Here is a 23,956-nt window from a genome sequence, read left to right as displayed (position 1 = left end):
ACATCTTTACTGAGCACAAACATCCTTATGCCAAAGAATGTCATCTATTGTACTATGCTCCAATCTGGCAGCTGACAGTTCCCAAAGAATTTAAAATGAGTGGATAGGAGTCCTGTTTGTGCTGTTAGAAAGAATGTCTCTGACATGTATAATGTACCACAGGAAATCTTGAAAAGATGGACCACCTGAAATGCATTATTAGCTTACTGCTGTTTTTCTGAAGCAAGTTTTAGCATGTTTTGTCTGAATATTCTACTTTGACAGTGGTATAGGCTGGCAGTGTTTGCCAAATTAACACATACTTAATTTCCTGAGGGAGTCATCCCAAAGGGATCACTAAAGTCTGTCTGAGTCTGTCTAAGTAATGAAGTTGAAAGGGTGGAGCTAATTAAGAATAATGAAATGTGGGGGTTGTCCCAGCTACTAATATCATGGAACTCATCACAGTAGAACTGTAAAAAAATAAATAAGATGAATTAATTGTTAATCAAACAAATCATATTCAGTTGGTATAGGGGTCTCAGTTCAAGACCTGATCTTCAACCAAATGTATTGATCATTTAAACATATTACATGAACCTTATCAGTAGACTGACTTTGCTTAGTTGCTATGAAGCTGTAGATTTTCATCAGGGCTGTGTGATACAGAACAGACCCAAACAGCAATCTGTATCACTCTGCTGTGGAATGGAGCAGTAGTACCAGTCAGTTCACACAGTTCACTCTCAAAGCACGTTTTTCTCCTGTGATGATGATGCACCATGTGATCAGGGCTCATAGAGAGTCTGCTCAGACCTGCTCAGGTAGACTATTGATACACAGATGTAAGACGTAGAGCAGTGCAACAGGACCCTACTGGACCTGATAAGACTGAAGAGAATTTGGATCTTGGGTGTCAGTTACCTGTAAAGACTACCGATGTAATTGGCATTCCACATGAGTTTTAGCATGGCTGGTGCTCATGGCCTCACTAGGCCTTTTATACAGCCTGTTCAAGATGGAACGTTGAGCTGTTTTTCCATCTCGTCATTCTGTACAAAAGGTAGGGACATGGAATGGCAGTGTATTGCAGTACTGCTCTTAAGCCAGCAGTGGTGGTGGTCAGCGTTGAATCCTCGTCTCTCAGACACAGTAAGGGATGGTGTGTGTGTGTATGTGTGTGTGTGGCAGAGAGGGGATGATTATCTGATGTGTAGATTAATCCTCTGATCTGTCCTTTGATTCCTTTGATCTTTCCTTCACCTTGCCAATATTCAACTTGCAGGCTGGTTCCTGTGAATATATAATATAATAATCCATATATTAGGTCTTTTAGTGACAGCTGGCTTCAGACTTAGACATTTTCCCTTCAGCATTTCAAATGTTCAGTTGCTCTTGCAGCTGTTGTCAGATTTCTGTCTGATCACTGCCACTGAGCTGAGGCTCCTGTAATCATCATGTACAGTGGGGTCCAAAAGTCTGAGACCACTTTACTATTCAAGCACCCCCACCCCACCCCCCAGACATGTGTGGTGTGTTTGTTTTCACTGTCATGGAAGCGGAGGAAATGAACACTAGGGCCACGGTGGGAACGTTGCAGCTATCTCAGTGTTAACATGTACACGCAGGGGACCAATGATTTTAACATCAACTACCCATAAATTACCTTCAGCACCATCATAACACACTGTGTAATTAGACTCTGTGTGTGTGTGCGTGCATAAGAGAGAGAGGGAGGGAGAATGAGTGTAAAATATTAATGTCTGTTTTGCCATTTTCTTTCCACAAAAACAGGAAAGCTGGTCAGCATGTACGTAACTACACACAAACACACACACTACACACACACACAGAGGGAGAGAGAGAGAGAATGTTCCATTCCAAAACAGCTGAGTTGGACAGCACCTTCATCACATGTAGCTTCACCGCTCTCAGTTGTGATGAGTTCCACAGCAGTCCTGTTGGTTTTTCCAGTCAATGTGAACTGTGGAATAAAATACACAGAGAACTGACTGCATTATAAGTGAAGTCAAATTGGTGCCTTTAGCAGATGTTGGATATGATAGAACCTCTGACACTCTGCCAGGCATGGTTCAGAGCACATTTCAGCATGCCTGGGCACTGCACTAGAGATTGTCATCATAAAAGGAAAGGACAAGAGGATTGTGAAATACACATTTTAGAGAAGATTAGGCATAAAGAGATGAAAACTCTCTTTATGCCTAATCTTCTCTGCAGGATTCAGGGAGCCAAATTTAAGAGGTTTTAAGAGCTAATTTAAGGGTACACTGGGTAGCCTTCTGCAGCTTGAGGCTTATAAAGTTCACCAACACACAAAACGCATGGTCCTGAACACAACTTCATCAGACATCCTCAACCTCTGGCAGAAAATTAGGAGGGGCAGAACTCAAGTTTGCCTTATTACAATACTCAGTACAATGCTGTCACATTCAGTCATTCATTATCTAAAGTGCTTATCTGTTAAGGGTTGCGGGGGGGCTGGGGCCTATCCCAGCTAGCATTGGGCGAGAGCAGGAGAACACTGTGTACAGATCACCAGTTCATCTCAGGGCTGACATATATAGACAAACAACCATTCACTCACATTCACACCTATGGGTAATTCAGAGTCACCAGTTAACCTGCATGTGTTTGGACTGTGGGAGGAAGCTGGAGAACCCACACAGGTACAGGGAGAACATACAAACTCCACTGGGGTTTGAACCCAGAACCTTTTTGTTATGAAGCCACAGTGCTAACCACTGCATCACCAGCCACTACGCTCTCATATGTACATTGGAATAATTAATGGTTACTGCAGTTACTTTTAGTTTTACTTACTTCCCCATCTGGTTTATTACATTATTAGCTTAGACTGTGGATTTTATCGCCTGCTGTCATGCTAGGGAGCTATTTTTTCTCTGCCAGTATAGAGAAGGGGGAGAAGGGATGATTACTGCAACTGATAACTCTTTCATTGTACATCATACATGCATCTGAATCTATCCTTTAACTGTGATCCTGTTGATGTTCACCTGTGTCAGAAGTTACAAATAGTGGCACTGTGGAGCCACTGCAGGCTCGAATGTCAAATATCAACTCAAGACAGGATGAACATTAAGAAATACTAATACAACCACAAGAAGGAGGAGGTATGATCTCTGGTTGAATAACCCTGGAACAGCATAAAACACATCACCACACAGTCAGACAGAATGGGAGAGAAGGATGTGACTGCTTGTGCTCTGATTACAGACTGAGAGAACAGAGGAGGAACTGAGGCTTTCACATCAACCACTAACCTGCTCTCTCCTCACACACACACACACACACACACACACACACACACACACAGTCTCTGTAAAGCTTAAATATACTGTAGCTGTTCATGCATGCATTCCAGTGAGGACAGTGGAATGAAAGTTTTTAGTTCTAGCAGCTGTAGAGACGATTCTGTCAGCTAGTCACAAAATAACAGTAAATGTTACTAGACTGTACCAATGTACAGAACAATTTCTCACACCATGAGCTTGAATACAGCATGACTTTGATCTAAGCCATGCCTGGTTACATCTTTACATGCTTGTTGGGCTGGACTGCACTCACTGATTTTCCATAATGTTGTTGGATGGTACCAAAACTACTAATTGACAAAAGCCCCTGTCCTCAATAGGGGACAGCCTGTGGTGCATTTACTGTTATGTTTCCACAAAAAAGACAAAGCCGTCCTGCAGCTCTGGTAATTATGACTCTTGTCTGTCAGGAACAAAGGACAAAGTGGGCAGGTGGTTCAAAATTTCAGACTTTAACACAGAGATTATTTCCAACCCGCAGTCAACACTGCTTTCTTTTAACCACAATCTTTCCCTAACCTTAACCATGTGGTTATTATTGTAATATTTTTTCATTTCCAACAGTTATTTGTAACAGATCTTTGCCATTGTCCTGCTGATATGACCAACAATATATTAGGAAAAAAACATATTCAATAATGGAGTGGATTTAACACATTTTAGTCTGCACAATCTGAAACCTTGAAATATTTCTGCCTTTTTCTCAATAGAGTGTAATCACTGTGTGAAGCTTTCATTTTGAGGTTTTACAACCTTATTTCTGTCCCAGTTTTTCAGGTTATTATCATAGATTCATCAGTCTATAGATCAATCCACTGATATGCAGAATAGACTGTCTAAACCTGAAAAGTCATCATTTAGATGCTGCTATCTCATACTGACTGACTGGATTCAGAGTCATGTTAAATAATAACTCTGTCTGAGTTACTTCACTTTTCTGATGCTGCTGGAAGTTTCCATAAGTAAATGTGATTAAAACATTACAGTAAACTAATCATGTTTCAGAAATTATTACTTGACATTTATGTTGTCTATTGCAAACATTTCCAAGCTGTTATGATTTAGATAATGCTGCACAATACTTTTCAGTGTTTAGCTGTTAATTAGCATGTGAATTCTAGGGTTCTGGACAAACACGTGTTTTGTACAGTCACAGTGACTGATCAGTTCATCTGTGAGTCCCAGTTAACATCTGTGCCAAATTTGAAGGGATTTTCTCAAGCTTTTAATGAGATATCACATTCATAAGAATGGGACGGACGAATAGACAGAATGAAGCTGAGTTCCTCTGTCAGATACTCCCCTGCTTGGATCTGTTATCTTGTTCAGATGCTGGCCGACTGTTTGGGAGGAGTATTGTTCCAGCTGTGTATTCTTACCAATGTGGGTGTGTGTTGGTGTAAGAGAGAGAGGGAGAGAGAGTGTTAATTGTATTAAAGGAAAATTTGGCTTCCTATCAATCAGTAACTAAATGTAACACACACATATTGTGATAAGGTGTCTGCTAAGAGTGCGGTTGACATCTGTTACAGTCTCAGGCTCTGATCAGACCTGATGTCTGTATTCAGTGAAATCTACCTAACACCTGCTGAAGTTAAAAAACATCAGTGATTAAATGGAAATGCTTCTGAACTGAAAAATCTCTAACTATCAAGTCAAAAAGTGATAATTGATGAAGTGAATTGAATCGACCATGTCCTGATATGCAAATATGATTTAAGCAAAGCCAGTTTCATCATCTGTCACTACTTGATACACTGATATTATGTATTGTGACACTTGGTGGGGAGACCCAGGTATTTAACCTCGGTGGTGTTATTATCAGTGGAACTGATTTCACTTGGTTTATCAGTTGTTGTAATGACAGTTGTTAATAGTTGTTGGAGTCACATGAGACTGTGGTTGTTGAATCTCCTGGGAGGGGATAAAAAGACAGCCTTGTATGTGGGGGATAAGTGGTGTTGTACAGCTCTTCCTCTGCTGATGGATGGTTTCCCTACTTTAACATAAGTAACTCTTTCTTGCTATATTGGCATTAAGAAGATGCCTTATTACGGTGCCTTTGCTTGTTCACACTGAACAAAACAAAGGCAGCATATTGCTGCTTTTGTGCGTGGTTTTAAATAGCATGTTGATGTGGTGAAATCAGATGGGACATGTTCCCATCTTACATATGGACATTGTTGTCCTCAAAGGACATGTCCTCTCTTGACCTGAGGAGTTGGCCCTCCTGTGTTGAGCCATTTGTTTGTTTAATGGCTGTTTAATTTCATTGTTAAGTCTGTGACTTTTGGACCCCACTGTACACCATCTGTTGTGCAGCATCACTAATAGTTCTGCAGGCACTACAAGAGTTTTATGCAAGAGACTCACTTTTGCAAGAGTGTGTGCCCTACAATGCCACAACTTAAGCTTATGTATTATATATAGCAGTATCTGATGAGATAAAAGAATTCCTTGTTCTGTTGCCACCGTGGGCCCAAAGAGTACTGTCATCAGCCTGATGTACAGCCCTGAAGCTCAAACAGCAAACTTTATTTTGTCAGTAATAGTCTGGGAAACGTTAGCATTACCATGCTAACTGAGGATGCAGAATGCCATGAGACTCTCAATAAATAAACAGAGCAGTCAGAGTCAAAGGAGCCCAGCTTTTGCAAGAAATACAGCCATTATTTTTTAAAAACAAAACATTAAAGTCAGTATGACACCTCCACTTCAATTTGTTGTCACTGTAAATCCCAAGATATTTGTTTTCTCCAACAGCCTGAATTTGCTGACCATTCACAATTGTTATTTGTAATGGTGAGCTTTTTTTCTAACATCATTCATTTCATTTCTTTTCAGTTGCAGCCTATTGAACAGAAGGATTTTTGATCCTCCCTGCCAACATTCCTTTGTCAGTTTTCTGTCCTGACAAGACTTCTCCTCTAACTGTTTATTCTTCCTAGAAACTAAATAGAAGCAAACATGTCATCAGACAGTGATGTTAGCATCACCTTGTATGACTCTGCTGTCCATGTGTTAGAACTAAGAGGAAACTTGTTTCATGTGTAACAGGGAGGAATAGAGGCCTAACTCACCAAGAAAATCAGCAGAGGAGAGTGAGCCACATTTATGTCATAGGTATTACAATCTGTGCAATAAAGGCTCACTGCTCTATGTCACACTAATGATCAGACTAATGTATGTTTTTCTTTGGGTTTTTATTGGTGACAGTTTCTGTCGTTGAGTATGATTTTATTCCTGGGATTTGGTGAGTGCAGCCTGTAAATTTCATCTAGATATGAGGTGTCCCTGAACAGTTTGCATGTTGGGTCGCTCTGATGTAACAGACCTACTTGTAATCATGTTGTACTGGTATTTGTCCTTTAGTGGTTGGGATTTGAACCTGACCTCCCAGTTGCTAAGCTGTAAATTCACCTTCCAGTTCATGTGCAGCTGAACCTCCCTGCAGATTCTTTTTGTGGTGAGAGAGCGTAGCTTTGCATTCCTTACCTCTCTACCAGCAGCAACAACAACAGGAAGTCCGCAAGTTGATGCCAACTTCACTATCATCATCCAGGAACCATTGGACTATCTTGCTACATCCTCAGCTGGTTACTGAACAAATTAGTGTTTGTAGGAAGTGCAAACTCTCGGCTGCTGGGAGGCCAACGTTCCTGTATGACTCTGACTTGATAGAAGAGGCAAAGATCATTTCAATTTACAGCAGTGAAAAATGCAGTGAGCTCTGAAAGTGTTCTGGCCTGGCTAGCAAGTCATGCAAGTTGATAAGGTCAGAGGCCTTAAAAAACTTTTTAAAAAAGTTGTCTACAGATGCTACTTTTAGTAATTTAGCTTTTATCTGGAAATCAAGAGTAATTGTGCATTGAAATTTGCAGAAAAATGTTATGTTCAGGTCTGTTCAGAGCATGATGAGAGCTCAGGAGATTGAATCAAACACTTCCTGATTTGAGCATTTCAAGATTCAAGATTCAAGATTCAAGAAACTTTATTTTTCCCGAGGGAAATTGCTGTGCACCAGTTGCAATACAGAGGTGGAAAAGCAATACAGTGTGAAGAGAGAGTAGGAATAAAGCTATTATAAGGAATTATAAATAGAATTTATAAATAGAATTTAAATAGAATTTGAGTTGCTCAGAATGACCCAGTGAAGAGAAATGTGAAGAAACAAACCAAACCCTAACAGCTGTTGCATCAAACTCTGAACAAAAATAAACACTAAGCACCTGAATATTACACATGCAGAGGAAACATGACAGGCCAGAGTGCAGAGTGCTGTAGAGAGATAGATGCTGTGAACAGTGTTATCATGTCTGTCCATAGACATAATTTTGGGTGTGTTTGATGATTAACTGAGCAGTAGGGTGGAGCTCCTGAAGACTCAGCTTGTTCTGTATGTGGGGACTGACACTGTAGTGAAGGACAATATTGTGCTGCTCTGCCCAGTACCAAAATGTTGAAACCATTTTTAACTCAACATAAGTTGAGTGGCAGTGTGCATCAGTGTGTGATATGAGTAGAACTACACTGATGTATTTATTGCATTTCATTTTTTTTTTTAAACAAAATTTTCAAACATTCGCTTTCTTTTCCAAATAAAACTCATTTAACGCTCATGGCCACACTAAAACCACAATGTGTGATCAGGATGGAAACCACTGCTTTCTAGTGTTGTCATGTGCTGGAAATTTTATCTGCCTCCAAAATCCAATATCAGCCTGACTCTGCACTGAACAGCATTATACATTACATTTACAATATCTGTGCTCTTTAGAGAATCCCTAATCATTTTGTTGGGTAGAAAGAAAGGCTTGAAATCTTCAGGGAATTACTTGACACAAACAGCCTCCAATATTTACTCCCAATATAGCATACTGCAACAACCCTATACTGTGTGAGCAGAACAGAACTCTGTCTTTGTTTTAGTAAATTTAGTCATTTGTGAAGGCACTGAGAGCTGAGGGATGACGTCACTATACAGCAATCTGTTATAGTCTCAGCAATAGTCTGGAATAGTGAATCACTCCCCACCTGTTGGAGAACAATGGGCTGTGTGAGTTTCTTAACTGTGACTGGTCATGAAGGAGCTCACAGGCTACAACATATACACACACACAGCATACATAGCCAACGTGACTTGGCATTTTACCACCATGTCAGATTACCAACCACATGAGTCATATATGGATGACAGGAAGTGCTTTCTTCCTCTCAAGGCCAACACTGTTCACTGTTACAACTGAAAGGGTTTATAGGAGTTTACAGGGTTTCCCTGAATTATCTAATGACTAATAAAGCCTCTGTGTGCAGCACCAGAATGAGAAACTGAGAAATAAACCTGAAAAACAAAACAAACAACAAGAGACAAGTCAGTTTTTAATAATTAATATAGCACCAAATCACAACAGCACTTTTCATATAGAGTAGGTCTAGACCATACTCCTCTTATTATAATATTTACAAAGAGAGACCCAACAATTCCAAAGCCCCGTTTTCTCTCCTCTCACTAGCGGTATCACCACATACAGTTTGCTATGCAGGTTTTATTTGTCCTGGTTAAGAAACATCTGTCTCTGAGACTTCTATTTCCACCCCAATTGAGTGTCCCTAACCCTAATCCTCTCTGTACTCTAAAGCTGAATTAAAGATGTAATTGAAAACTGCTTTAATACTGTATTAAACTCCTCCAAAGTTGTCGACTTGTGCAGTGATAGATCACTCCAGCGGAATGCTCCCTGGAAGATCTGTTTTGTAAGCACATAAAGCACTACCTGCGACTAACATTGGATCTCCTACAAAATAACGACCCCTCAGCTTGAATTTCATTTTGGGGAAGAGGAAGAAGTTGCATGAAGCCAAATTTGGTGATTAGGGCATGTTGGGAATGATAATTGTGTTGCTGTACTCCTGACCTGACATGCCTTCTTCAGTTTTGGAGACGGTGGGGCTCTTACAACTGTGAAGGCTGCTGTTTGGTCTCTGGGTCATAGCTGTAGACCCAACTCTCATAGTTGACCTGAATGTTGGCTGATCCTGAGCCGATTGTCTGAGATCCTCATGGACTTCAACACACTGCTGCTTCTGCTCCATGCTGAAATTTTGAATGAGCACTTGGAATGGTCACAAAAGCATGGGTAACACAGGTCCCAATGTTGACCATGTGATGGAATAGTAATTCAAAAAGGTTATTGCTCTCACCCGCTGCATGTGCATTATCCTGTCGCGCAATGTTCGCAATAGGAACAGTCCTGTGACTTTTTGATTGCGCCTCATAGATTATGGCTTAAAGATCCACTCCACTGAACATATGAAGATCATTTCACTTGTCATGTAGAGTCCTACTCAGCCTGTAAAAATAGCTGTATGTCTTTAACAGCTCAGGAAGAGCTTTGCCAAGTAAAAAAATTCAATTACAGATAAGATCAATTCCATTCTCCAGTGACATTTCATCAAGTTTGGGCTTGGAGAAATTTATAACAGAAAGCCCAGCTTACAAACTGGATATGTTATTTGCAATAGATTTCTGTAATTTTTAGAAATGAATAAACTTGCTGCATTAAGAAAATCAAATAAAAAAGAGCTTTAATTTGGTAGGTAAATGTGAGCAGTCTTGATTTACTGACTCCACACTCCACAGTCTGAAGCTGCTGTGTATATACCACAGATTTCTCAGGGAGCTGGCAGAATAAATCAGATGTTACGTTTTAGGGGAAGTTTAGGCTGAGAGGAAGAAATGTTGAGGGAAAGCAGTTGGAGAGAAAGGCCCTCAGCCTATGAGTAGATTTGACAGGAATCTGGGTGTTGAAGTCAGGATTGGTTGAATTGTTGAATGTGTGTGATTTGTTGCATTTGCATTAAATCTTGGCTTGAAAGAACCAGGAAACACAGGCAAAGAGAAATTGATGTGTCAGTGACATCAGTCCCAGACAGCCACAGTGGATTTGAGTCAAGCTGCAGTAGTTGGAGGTTTGGCTGTGGTTTTTATGCCTCTGTGACCGGCATGGCGGGAGGCCTTCAAGTTGTCCCTCTGTCTGTCTATATGTCCGTCCCATTCTTGTGAATGTGATATCTCTTAGGTATACCCAATCCACAATCACAATCATTCACTTGGACTCAATGATGACCGGATTAGAATTTGGTGGTCAGAAAGAATAAAATGATTGAATGATGAAGTGATGACATTTTATATCAAAACGGTAAAAGATCAACTTTACTGTGACATCATAATGTTCTGCAACAGCACTTTTCTGGCCATTATTCAATGTCATAAGTGAGGAACAGACGGGAAGACTGTGACCATATTTCCTGCAACTTGACTGGTTGGTGGAGGCATACAACTACAAGGCAGCAATTATAGTTCAGGGCTGGGTTTGTTTAGTCAGGGTTGTTTTACAGATTACTCCCAATCAACCTTTGGCCTTGATTAAGGACTTCATAAAAAGACAGTTAGGTGGATACTCAACAATACTCCCTTTGTGTCTTTTGTGTTTGAATGTTCCTGATCGTTTTATTGTTCTCAGCACTTAACAAAACATGCCTTTTCCTTAACCTTTGTCATTTTGTGTTTTTGGTGAAAAAAAAAAGAGAGACAAAGCTAAAGAGGTGTAGACCACACTAAGAAGACTGCCAGGTAGGGTGTTTATAGACTGCCTCTGGTTTGAATTCCTGTGGACAGGCAGGAAGACAGTGTGTTTTATGCTTTAACAACTGGAGGAAATAACAAAGTGCTTATGTGTTTGATTCTTTGTCTGTGCCTCAGTTATTGTGCAAGTCATATAATGGCTCTATTATAAAGAGAGTCAGAGAAAGACGGAGAGAGAGGGAGATTAAAAAGAAGAGAGAACAAGCTTGTAATTGATGTGTTTTTTTTTTTAAACCTGAGCTGAATTATTCAATAGAATAAGTGAAACAAATGTAAAAGTAGAAAGATTACAGCCCTGCTACAGCTGCTATAACCTGCAATGCCCACAAACCCACAGTGCTGGCTTTTGCAGTAATGGAGCTACAGATATAACATTTGTCCTGAGGAAAGATTCAGCATGGAAATAATTTAACCTCTGAGGAACATAAATGGGTTCAATAGATTTTTTGTGTGGTGTTAGATTTTGATATTTTTTGTGTTCAAATGAAAATAATGTTAACATCAGGTGGGATCCAGGAAAAAATCTAAATCTCAAAAAATCCTGAAATGTTGCTGTGGGCCAAAGTGCTAGTGAAAGTATGTCAGAAGGTCAGGGAGATCACCCAGATCAGCATGAATCACTGTTAAAGGTCATCTCTAAAATGTTTAAAGTGCTTACCATACATTGTTACTCTAGGCCCTGTAATGTCAAACAATCTAGTAATTTTACTGCTGCAACTGTCCCAGACTGTATAAATGACATAAATAGGACTTCACTATACAATAATAAAACAACAGTGATACTGATCAATTTGAGGATGTTTGTTGTGGGACACATAAACAACTGTTTCACACCACATATGCAGTATTTTATCACCCCAAATTCATCTGCATCACCTACTAGAAATACTTGGAGAATGGTGTATTACTGTAAACACTTCCTGGCCTGCTCTGTGTTAAGGACACTTGTTCTTCTTCTTTCTTTTCTTTTTTTTCCTTTTCACTTAAGTTCCCACTATTAGACCCACAGCTATAAAATGATGATGTGATTCATATAGTAAATTAAAGGAAATAATGTATACATATACATACATACATACATGACTAAAACAACCCATTCAGTTTCAGACTCATCAGATGACTATTGATATGTCTGCACTATTTTGTACAAATTCTGATCATAGTTTAGGCAAATGATGAGAACCTAACTTTTCCCCCTGTGCTGTGCCTCCTCCTAATTTACCAGACTGGGCAACTGATTCTACTGTGATGCATGTATTTGTACATATGAAATCTCCTAGGTGTGTGTCCAGTATTACATTTTAACCTGTAAGGTGAATAGAGACTCTTTGTGTGATGTGAACTTTCACTAAACTGAAGCTGAAGTTGAATGAAGGAGCTCACAGCAGCCTGTGTAATAAACCTCTCACCTCCATGCTCAAACTGAGATCTCAGCAGGCTGAGACTAATCTAGACCTTAACCCTACGTGAGCTAATAATTATCACTGTATGTGTTTAAGGGGAGGAAATAAGCCGTCACATTTTCTTTATTTCCAGGTCTTAATGTTTTCAGATCGTCTTAATTCCTTCAAGCCAGCAGCACCTCATAAAATCCCTCTTGCTGTATTGTGTGTGCAGGAGAAAGACAGCTGTGGAACTTTCTCTTCTTGGAGGAGAACTCTGCATAAGTTAGTCGAAATTAGTCAGTTGCATCTGTATAACTAAACTGCAACAGCAAATACTTTTTGTAGGAAATATAGCAACTATATTGATACTTAGTCTGTAAAATAAGTTCACAGACAATTAGGATGATTATTTCATGAATTTATTTGCTGATAGACAGAAAATTAATTATGAGGATCAATTACTTGTATATGAAGGAATATCTGAAAGGATAATAAATGACAGTTTTTGACACTGTCTGCATGACATGTTAGTTTGTTGAAAAACATAAATACAAGTGGAAAGATGGGGAGAACATAAATGGGGATGTGTAATTTTAAGGAAGTTTATATGTGTGTGATTTCACCAAATAAAACAACCAAAATACTATGGAACAGAAGTGCACTGAACAGTTGACCTGATCCAGCAGGTGGGAGACTGCACAAAATGAGCTTGGCACCAAGACTGTAGTGTACAGTCACTACCTCCACGCCCTCTATCATGACTTTCCTCCCACTGGGGCCAGGGCAAGTCAATGTATGACATTAAGTATGCGTATATAGGGAAAGCCCGTCAGCCAACACATCATACATGCCAGAATCTCTGAATGTATATCTCTAATTAATTACTGTTGATTTGATTGTTTCTGTCTTTACAGCTTGTCTGTTTCGCTACAACATCCTGTCACTGGTTTATTTCCTCTACCTGCTGCTGCTGCCATGTTTCCTGTGTCCAAACAAACACACAATCAGAGGTAAGACAATTACCACCTTTGCATATTAGATCTCTCTTACTCAGACTGGATGTTTGTCAAATAAAGACCAGGAAGCAGTTTTTTGTTATCTGCCCTGTAATCAACCCAACACATATAAGGTGATATGATTTTTGAGAAGGTTGTAGGGAGAAGTTGCTGCCTGATTGATTTTACCTTGGGCAGGAAGTGCTTGCTGCTGGAGTAGGAAATGGAACAATCCAAGCAGTGTTTTGGTCTCTGGTCTAGGTGGATATGTGGCACTCTGCAATTAATTTACTACACACATTGAAATATTTGTTGTACACAGCCTCAGAGAGGTATAGTATGTGGTCAGATGGTCCTCTGCTGCTGATAGACAGATGGTGGGATCCTTGGCTTTGACGCTAATGAGAGGCACTGACCTGAATCTACATTTAAGGAGAGATTAATGATGCTCTTACATTAGACTGGATCTTTTTTGACTCGATCTTCCTTGTTTGATTAACTTAGAGTATAAAGAAAAGACAAAATAAACAAAGAGAGAAAAGTTCTTTGGTTCAGTGAGATAAGTTAGTATGTAGTTATAAGAGGAAAAGTGTCATGTTGTAACTGATAAGTTGACTGTGTAATAACAGTAATACTTCTCATGATATGACAAGATTAAATGTACGTTGTCATAAATGTATTAATTAAAGTAAAAATATGTTGTCATTAAGAGAAAGCCTGGTGATCAGTCCCCATACCAAAAGATGTAAAAACTGAATCATAAAGGTGTTTAGGGGACACTGTTGTGTGCACACCTCTCACTTATGTTGATATGAATTCAGGTTCACCCCACACAATTAGCCCATTAACAAATCCAGATGCTGTCTCTCAAGGAATGTTGGACGTTAACTATTATGAAATACAAAAATCAGCATGTATATAAAACTCACTCAGCAGTCAGTGTATCTAAAGGCTAGCAGGGCCTTTCTGCAGGGGAGCTGTTAGGGGCTGTGACTGTAGGACCTACAGCCATGTCATTAGACATTATGCTCCCACAAGTCAGACAACAATGGCTGCTTTGTTCCTCCCTTACAGTGAAGTGAAAGTAACTTCAAACACAGAGAGCAAGATATATTTTGAAGTACTGACATGAGTCTAAGTTTATATTGAAGCTGTATGCTGGAGCTGAGTGCTCCGTCTCATACTGCTTATAGTATATTTTGTCTGTTAGCTACACAAATTGGAATGTTTTTAGTCTGTGTCTTTTGACCACAAACAGCTAGTGAAAGGCTTCCTCAGCTGTGTGTGTGTGTGTGTGTACTAAGTGGACTACAATAATTCAAAACTTTGCAGACAGACACTCTTATTCATACTTTTGCCTCTGTATGTTAATGGAGTAAAACAATACAGGATCATTTCCAGGCTAATTTATGGGATCACTTTCACAGCTGAAACATTCTCTGTTAATACAGACACATTAGTTTGTCCCAACTAGAGAAGAAGCTGTGTGTTCACACTGCTTTTTCTGCTTTACTTTACTCTGTATCACAATATGTTGTGTAATCATTAATTGTCTCAATCTGTGTTTAATAAATTATAAATAGTTTAACCTAAAAATAGCTAATCAATTTCACCCAAAAATAGGCAATTGTTATATAATATTTATATTTTTTGTTGTACTGGTATACTGAACTCATGCATGATACCCATTGAAAGCACAAGCTGTTCTTGTGTCTGTATGGGTTTAAGTAGTTTCCACTGATATTTTCCACACCAACTGAAGTTAAAATTGCCACATGGCCAAATGAAATTGCGATCCTCAGTCCCATTTGCTAGTAGGACAAAAGTAATTGATTTCATGGTGTTTTTTCCAGTCCTGCCTTCTTTCTCTGTCACTGACACTGTCTCTGATCTGGTAATCAAAATGTGCAGAGAGGCTGTTATTTTGGTGGGAGACCAGTTAAAATGAGAGAGAGGGGGAAACAGAGAGCAGGGGGAAGTTCCCCTTATGGAAAACCCACTGGCCTGCCAAGATAGACACGTGCACACACACATGATCTTACACACACACACACACACACACACACACACACACACACACACACACACACACACAGCAGAGGGCTGTGTAAGCCAAGCAGGGAAAACACTTAGGTGACTAAAAGGAAGCAGCACTATTGGGCTCTGAGGAGAATTAAGAGACAGTTTAAGTCAGAGCTGGAGATTACTCATCAACTGGCATGTTTTCAAATATTCAATTATACGTGTATACATCATGTACAAGACTCCTATACTCCTTTTTTAGTCTGAGGATGACGATGTCTCTCCATCACTTTGGTCCAGAGAAACATATCCCTCCAGCAACTGGTTAGATTGTTCTGAGAGTCTGGATTTTTTATGAACCCCAGAGGATTTTGTATAAAGTGATGCAGTTTAAAAAGGTGTCCAATATTCTAATGACAACATTTCTAATATTTTATATTTTTGTAGACCCCCTGACGCTTTCTTTCCCTCCTCTGGTACCATATAGATATGAGGCTATTTAAAAAGCAGCAGCGCTGATTAAAAAAAACACCTGAAAATTAGGAGCTCATGCTGATGTTCACAGGCAAGCTACTCCAAAATTCTGACTCCACTGCCAAAGCCTGCAGTACTGCCTGCACAGATTTGTATACATGTACTTATTAATTTATTCTTATAACACAGTATTATATAGTGGACATCAAACTGAGTTTGAAGTTTACTGTGTGTGCAGTCAGCTAGAAGTCAGTCCAAACAGGTCAGCAGAGCAGAGGGGCAAGGCCAGCAACTAACGGCATCCAAAAATCAACATGTCCCTACCCTCTGATACAACCCAGAGGAGTGTTTCCTGAATTATGAAGGCAGGAGATATTCCACAGAGAAATGTTTTCATGGGCAGACAGGCAAATTGTCTCAACAGATGCATATACATATACTGAAGTAGGCCATATAGTAGGAAGGTGAGGTGCAGGTGTGTAGGCAGATGAAGATCAGATGACTGGGAAATGGCAGGAAGAGCTGAGGACAACTGCTGATAGAATCACAGAGTCTGGAAGGACCTGGCAGTTTGACATGAAGTGGTGTCATGATATCATGACATATCTCTGGCTGCTGGGAGGTCTTGGAGCAAGGAGCAAAGAGCGAAGAGCAAGCAACATGTCGGTGCCATGTCTGAATGAGTCACTTTTATTAGTCACAAAGGCAATCTGACCAGGTCAGACCAGATTTCTGTAATGGCTCAAGTCTGAACTAAATGCACTCAAATGAATACAAGGTTTGCAGCAGCACAAGGTTCAGGATACACCAAAATCAAATGCATAGTTTCTTCTGCCTTATCAAGATCAAACCCTCTCTCCTCTACCCTCTACTGTCACAGCTCAGACACACTCACAGGTTTGTACTGGCCTGAAAATATCTCTATGTAACTGTGAGGTTGGTCAAGCAGTGAAGGTAAAAGTAAGGGGCCTTTAATCCAGGTTCCCCCTTTAGAGCAGCATATACAGTGCAGATCAGCTTGGCCACCCCCCCACCCCCACCCCAAAAAAAAAAAAAAAAAAAAAAAAAACCTGTGGAAAAATGTAAACTCTCCTATTGAAAATGAAAAAAGAATGAAAGGAAACCAGGTTATACCCCATTCTCCATCTCCAACTATTCATATTGTCAGTTGCTCCTCCTACTTCAGGAAATAACTAGACCATTAATTCACTTAACCCCCCCCCACCCCACATACACACACACACACACACACACCAATCTCTACCACACATTCCTGCTGGCTTTGATCATAAAAAGGGGACATCAACATTTTGTCAGGTTCGCTTCAAGCTCATATGTATCTGTGTGATTTTAGCACCAATGCTCATCAACCTAATACAACTACAGTTAACAGGTTTTTATTATTGCCAATGCTGCTCTGAAAGCTATTGGAAGATATTATGAGTGTCATGGCCAAACAGTATAAGACTATAACTATACTATAATCTCAAAATTTGTTATTTAAGTCTCTGCAGACGCTGAGATAAATGACAACATCAGACATAAAACACACAGTGCTGAGATGAAGGGGGGTCTGCCAGGGTGGGGAATAAATTAAACATGAACTCAGTTTGTATTTCATATGTTAACAAGTCTAAATAAGATTCAATGCCAGCTGGAACACAACTACGTAAGAGCTTCAAGGCTCAGTCATTTTTATACAAGATCACAGTGCAGAGGGGTCTGCTCTGTGTCTGCTGGGTGTTGAAGGCATTCAATTGCCAACACATTATTTATGAGCATTTTATATGTTGATATAAAAGGCTATTGCTGTTTGTTTCTGAGAACATTCATTGAGGTGTTTGTACGAATGAAGAGTCAGTCAACAATAGAATCAGTTTTGTGATCTCATTACTGAGGATTAAGGGAGTATGTGTGAATATGCAAAGTCTTTGGTCACACAGATGCTGCCCTCCCCTTTATGAAAGGAAAAAAGACAGCTGTATGGCCAGTTTGCAAATGTAGAGACATTTTTAGATTGAGATTGACATTTTTAGAGGCCATAGGCCTACAATATATGTCACCTCCGCCTTCTTTTAGTGGACACACACACACACACACACACACACACACACACACACACACACACACACACACACACACATTTAATTGCATTTGGTGGGACAAAAATAAAGAATGCTTGTAGCTATGTGTGAGGGTGATTTCCATCCAGAGAAGCCTGGGGCTGGAAATACCAACAGTGGCAGGGGAAGCTGCTGTGACTGCACCACTGTAACCCCACATGCTCTGTCCTCAGCCAGCATCAACTCTGAGTCAAGTGGTGCCTTATATGTTAATACAGGATGTAACATTGGACTCTAGGAAATTGTGAAATTTGCAGACATTTTACTGGGCAAATGGTTAAGTAAATGAATCAGCAGTGAAATGTTGCAACCCTCCCATTTGATTTTGTAGTCAGTGATAGGTATTTATCCTCCTTGCACATGTGTATTCTAAAAGTGTTTACCAAGTGACAGCTTGTGGAACAGGTTAATCTTTGAGGCTGCTATACTTCCATCCATGCAACAGTGGAGTCAACATTCAACTACTTACAGCCTGTCACAGATTTCATCACTTTATTTTGGATCACACTACTCATGTACAGTTCAGTTCACCCTAATAAGCCTAACACTCCACACCATGCAATGATCACAAGAATAGCATGCATGTTGATATATTTATTAAAGTGAATTAGTAATGAATGCATAAGTCAATAATAGCTTCATTTTCTGCATGACTCATGATGAAGATGCAAAAATAGCATATTGTCAATATTTAAGAGACTCCTCAAAATTCAGTGGAGCTCATGTGTTATTAAGGAGAACCAAGTTCCCCATGGCTTCCCTGTAGTTTGCACCCTGTAAGCTAGTGCTGGGAGGTTTCAGTGTTAAATTACCTCAGTGTGTACCAGGTGCAGACCTGTAAATGTTTGGAGTATTTGCTGTATTTGGAGTATTTTTTCTGTGTTGCTCATCTTTAAGGCCACAAGAGTGCACGTCACACTAACATGGTATGTCAGTATCGAGTTGAAGTAAAACAACTTTGATATCCTCCCACAATATGAAACTGCGTGCAAATGGCTCACATATAGTGTATATAGTTTCATTAAACAAGGCTCAGTAATTTCCTAAAACAGCTGCTCATTGTAGTTTTTGTCAAACACTACACAGACAGGAGGAAATAGTGCATGTGTTAGGGACTATTTTCAGCAGCAAATGAATCCACATTTGACTCGTACTCTGTTGAGTATTTGGGAAAGCAGGATGGATGTGTGGGATTTAAACTACAGATTTAATAGTTTTTGAACAACTCTATGGCACAGAGGAATAAGATACATATCCATACAAAATACTCACTTTTGATGGAGCTATGCAATCAGTTTGTGCTAGGACACATTCCATTATCTCATCTGATTCTGGCTAAGATGTTTAACAAGAGGATTTATCAACATGTCACAGTGTTCCTTTAAAAAAAGGTCATTTTGTGACTGTTACTCAAACTAATTAACTATCAATATATAGATTTTCTCTGTGTCACTCTCTGTGTTTCCACAGGTTTGATCTACATCCTTTATCTCTTTTGTCTCTTTGTCTTCCAGGACACACAGGTCGCTTTATCAGAGCCGTTTTCTGCACCAGTCTTCTATTTCTACTGGCTCACATCTGCTTCCAGGCAGTACTATATACGTATCCTCCTCTTGACTCCGCCATCGGTGGTAACTGTTCACAATGGGACACCATAACCAGACATATAGGAATATCCAGGTATGTAATTATTGTTTGATGTCTGTGTAGCACTTATGTGTTATGTTGTGTAGCCACAGTCACTGATGGTTGGAGTAGCGACTGGGGGAAACAGTGCTGGTATACTGTATTTCAAGTAATATGAGTAGATCAATATTTTTGCCACAAGGCACATGTATACACAGAATAAACTGAAGAAATAAAACAGAAGACATACAAATATAATACAAAATACGAATATGATTTCAAAACAGTCAACAATTTTATCACGCACTTGGAAAAAAAGGAATTAGAGCTTTACTGTGTGGAGAATCTGTGTAGAATATTTGAGGTAACAACAGAATACCTGTTTTTAAGCTGCATTCTCTCCAGGAGAAATGTTTAACCTTACTTGAACTTTCAACATATGGATGTGTGTATCTTGTAGGCTTCCCTTGGATGATCCTTGGAGTGTCTTACGCCTCCTGTGTCCTGACCTGGGTGTGTGTACAGTTGCCTTGATAACAGTCATCCTCTGCAGCAGATTGGTCAGGAACAGAGAAATGGTGGCTGCTGCCAATATTACATCGGTGAGTCACTGCATCTGTGCTGGTGAGAATGAGGAATTTGAAGGGGTCGTTATTTTGTCTAGATGATCAGGTTTATGGTCAGTGAGCCCTTACTCACTCAAATCAGGTTTTATACGCAGGTTTGCATTTACAGTGTGGGTTTTGTTGCCATAGAAAAAAACAAGTCCACGGCAGGCCTAAATGATGTCCACTTAACACTTTATTTATTTTGTTGCCTCCAATGAGTACAATGAGTTCCAAGGCAATTCCCTCATCTTTTATTTCTGTATGTCAGATTGATTGCTGCCAAAGCTGGAAGGCTGAAGTCTGGAAGATTTTGATACAAGATTAAGCAGTGGCCACTGTGTTATGATATTTTGGTCATTCCTCACATCATGTCCATCATGAAGTGCTATATTTATAAATGGTAGCAGAGTCAACAGCAGGCAGATGGCACAAGTGCACAACTGTTACGCCAGAGACAGGTATTTCACAATCATTTATTAAAATTCCCTGGAATCATATTGTGATGATATGATCATATTGTGCTATTAATTTAGAAAACTCTGCAGTACACAAACCGGAGCAGCCAGTAAGGTCCACCACTGTGTGTGTGTGTGCCCTGTGTCGTGTATGTTGCTTCATGTGCTTGCCTCTATGTAGGCTGTGAGTTACTACATACATATGTGGCTGATGCTGCGTGTGACCTCGGCGCAGCAGAGCCAGGGGCTAGCAAAGATAACAGCAGTTTGAACCCATTTACAGAGATGAAAGTAGATTGCTTAGGGAACAAGTGTGTGTTGCAAACAGGCCTAGACAGCCATACACACTGCACCTCTCTCTCTCTCTCTCTCTCTTTTTACCTTCTCACTCTTATTCTTTCCTGTCTCCAGGGCAACCATCCAAACAAACAATACAAACATGTAAGCTAAGAAAGGAGGATACAGTGGAATCTGAGCAAAAGCCATTTTCCAGTACAAGTTCTGGGAGTTTTTCATGTTGATATGATAAATAGTCAAATGTGAGAAATGCATTTTCCTGTTAGCTGCAGGGAAAAAACTGTTTCTCTAATAATGGCAATGTCAGTCTATTTGTTGCTTAGTATGTCCAACACTTCCATTGCAAGATATCTCAAGGCTAGATTTCTATGGTATTATTTGTGGATATTAGTTTTCCCTGGAGGATCAGTCCTTGTTATTTCTGTGACCCCCTGATGTTTCATCACTGTTGTCAGGTCAATTTTTCCCTTGACTGTGGTGCATGACAAAGTATTGCAGAACAATTGATTGGATTTGCATGAAATGTGTGGTGGATATTCATGATCAGCTGAGGATGAATCTTCATGTGAGGTGACCCCCACAATCTTTCCTCTAGCGCCTCCATGCTTGTGACTCTGCATTACAAAAGAATAAAGATACAGCAAATATGAACTTCAAATGTGAATCACTGTACCTCCAGCTGGACAAAGTTTCCACATGGGGAAATACTACACAGTTCCAATGAAATGTTCTGACTGCAGTCATGCTCCCCAGAGAATGAACCTTTTTTAGTCACTTTATAAGCCATGAAGTGCCACCTTCAAGGGGAATCTTAAGACCATGTGGTGTCTCGTAATCCAATAGTCAGATTGCTATAAAATTTGACACGTTTTTAGCCATAATTTAAGAATTCACACAGTAATTAACTGCAACTGGACTGGCTGGCAGAAGCATACAGCCTTGAGACAGTGATTCTAGTTTGGATAACAGTAGTGCAGATAGACAGGAAAGGCAGGGGGGAAAGGGAGGGAACGACCTGTAGCCCAGGGCCCAGGTCGGATTCAAATCCAGGTTGCAGCGGTAAATACTCAGCCTTAATAGTATGCGCCTAACCAGGTGAGCCACTGGCTTGCTCCAGTTGATGCTGCTTTAAAGTTACTGACTAACCAGCATGTTAGCATAATAATAAACTGCAGCACATTGCCAAGGTTCATCACCTCTACTAGTATCACAGAACCTGAAAATGAAGCTATATGAATTGGTTTGTGGCCACAAGGGGGCAGAAGTCCAAACTGACACAAAGCCCTGACATGCTGACATCTATAAACATAATAACATTATCATTCAATCATCATCTGATGAATCCAAGTCCAATATTCTCCTTTTATCCCCTATTTGGTCTCCACTAACTCCACAAACAGAAAAAAATATTGATGTTGAGCTGATGAAAGTTCACCAAATATTTAAGCCTGAAAATAGCTGCTTACCAACATTTCTGTAGTGAACAATTTTTCTGAAGATCATTTTATGTAACAGGGATGATAAGGTCTTAGATGGACTGGCATTGTCTCTTGAATGATTTATCTGAATTTCCATCCAGTTATTCATTAGCTATACCACTTACCCTTTTGAGGGTCATAGGGAGTCTGGAGCTAATCCCAGCTGACACAGGGTGAGAGGAGGGGTACACTCTGGACAGATTGCCAGTCTATCATAGGGCTGACTGAATGATGGAGGGTGAGTTAGTGTGATATTCCTGTCTCTGTAATTAGAAACATCAGATCTTTGCCACCTGTTACTGCATGTCATGAGTGTTTTGATGAGTCAGGGCATCAGCAGGGAGCTGTCAACTGGAGATCAGGAGCAGACTCGACACTGGTCGACTCAGGAACAAACTCAGGAACAGGCTTATTATCACCTGGCTCTTGAACAGACAAGACATCAGCTGGCACATCAACACAGGAACAGAATCAGGAACAGGCTTGGCATTGGCTGGGAAAGCTGACTCAGCACCATACTCAGGAATGGGCAAGATGTTGGCAGGATGTAGGAACAGGCTAGACATCAGCAGGGGCAGCAGACTTGGGGTCTGGCCAGGTGTTGATTGTGGTGCTGGGTGGTGGAGGCTGTGGGTTGTAGGGCAGCACTCTGGGACGCTGGGTGAAGCTTGGGGTTGCTGAGCAGCTGAGTCTCTGTGGCACTGGACAGCTTATGGGACTGATGTCTCCAACCCTCAAGGCCCTCCAAGCAAAAGCTAGATCAAAAATTTCACTCTTGATGGATGAGTCTGTTGGGTCCATGGAAGGAAGGATGGACCCAAACACAGATTCTGTGGCAGGCTGATGCAGTGAAGTAGCTTTTACTTGAAATAGAGCTTACAGGCAGATGAGAAGTTAAGGCAGACAGGTACAAAGGAAAGTGTGGGAACATTGGCAGATGATCTGACGCTGACTGGGGACAAAGGGCTGTTATACTTTTGGCTGGAATAATGATAAAGTGGGAACAGTTGTGTGTGTGGGAAGCTTAGATGACTGAGAAAATGGAAACAGGTGAACACATGGATATAGAGACAGGGACATTTGACAGGTGACTATAATGAAAGGAACAAGGTAGGAGGGGATGGCAGGTCCAGACAAGAGAACAAGAGAGCACAGGAACGAGAGGCAGGAATGAATCATGATAGTAATCTTCTAAACATGCAGTAATGAAAAATGGCACTCTCAGTGTCTGCCCTGTCCTGTAAATGCCATTAACATATAATGCACAATAAACATTTACATATGCAATAAAGAACAATCCTGAAGAGATCCATGCATCCATCCATTTTCTATACTGCTTATCCTCACAGGTCACGGTGGGGCTGGATTACTACTTCTGTCATAAATTTTTAGATTTTTTTCAGGCATCCAGTCTTTTTGGGAAGAAGTGGAATATCAGTTTCGAGGAATGTGAGCAAATATACTGCTGTAACAATCCTGTGTGTGTCGCTAAAAGTTTATAGAAAAGTTCTATGTT

At 40.2% G+C, this 23,956-nt stretch overlaps 1 protein-coding gene across 1 annotated transcript in view; it reads left to right on the top strand.

Annotated features, from left to right (window-relative positions):
• Nucleotides 1-23,956, top strand: part of piezo1 (piezo-type mechanosensitive ion channel component 1) — an 80,806-nt gene that overhangs the window by 6,875 nt on the left and 49,975 nt on the right. The window contains 3 exon segments of the mRNA XM_051076451.1: nucleotides 13,277-13,372; nucleotides 19,491-19,656; nucleotides 20,063-20,204. Coding sequence (XP_050932408.1) covers nucleotides 13,277-13,372; nucleotides 19,491-19,656; nucleotides 20,063-20,204 — 404 coding nt within the window.

Source organism: Lates calcarifer, linkage group LG16_LG22, assembly GCF_001640805.2.
Source record: "Lates calcarifer isolate ASB-BC8 linkage group LG16_LG22, TLL_Latcal_v3, whole genome shotgun sequence".
Lineage (NCBI taxonomy): Eukaryota > Metazoa > Chordata > Actinopteri > Centropomidae > Lates > Lates calcarifer.
This window is presented reverse-complemented; position numbering and strand designations above follow the sequence as displayed.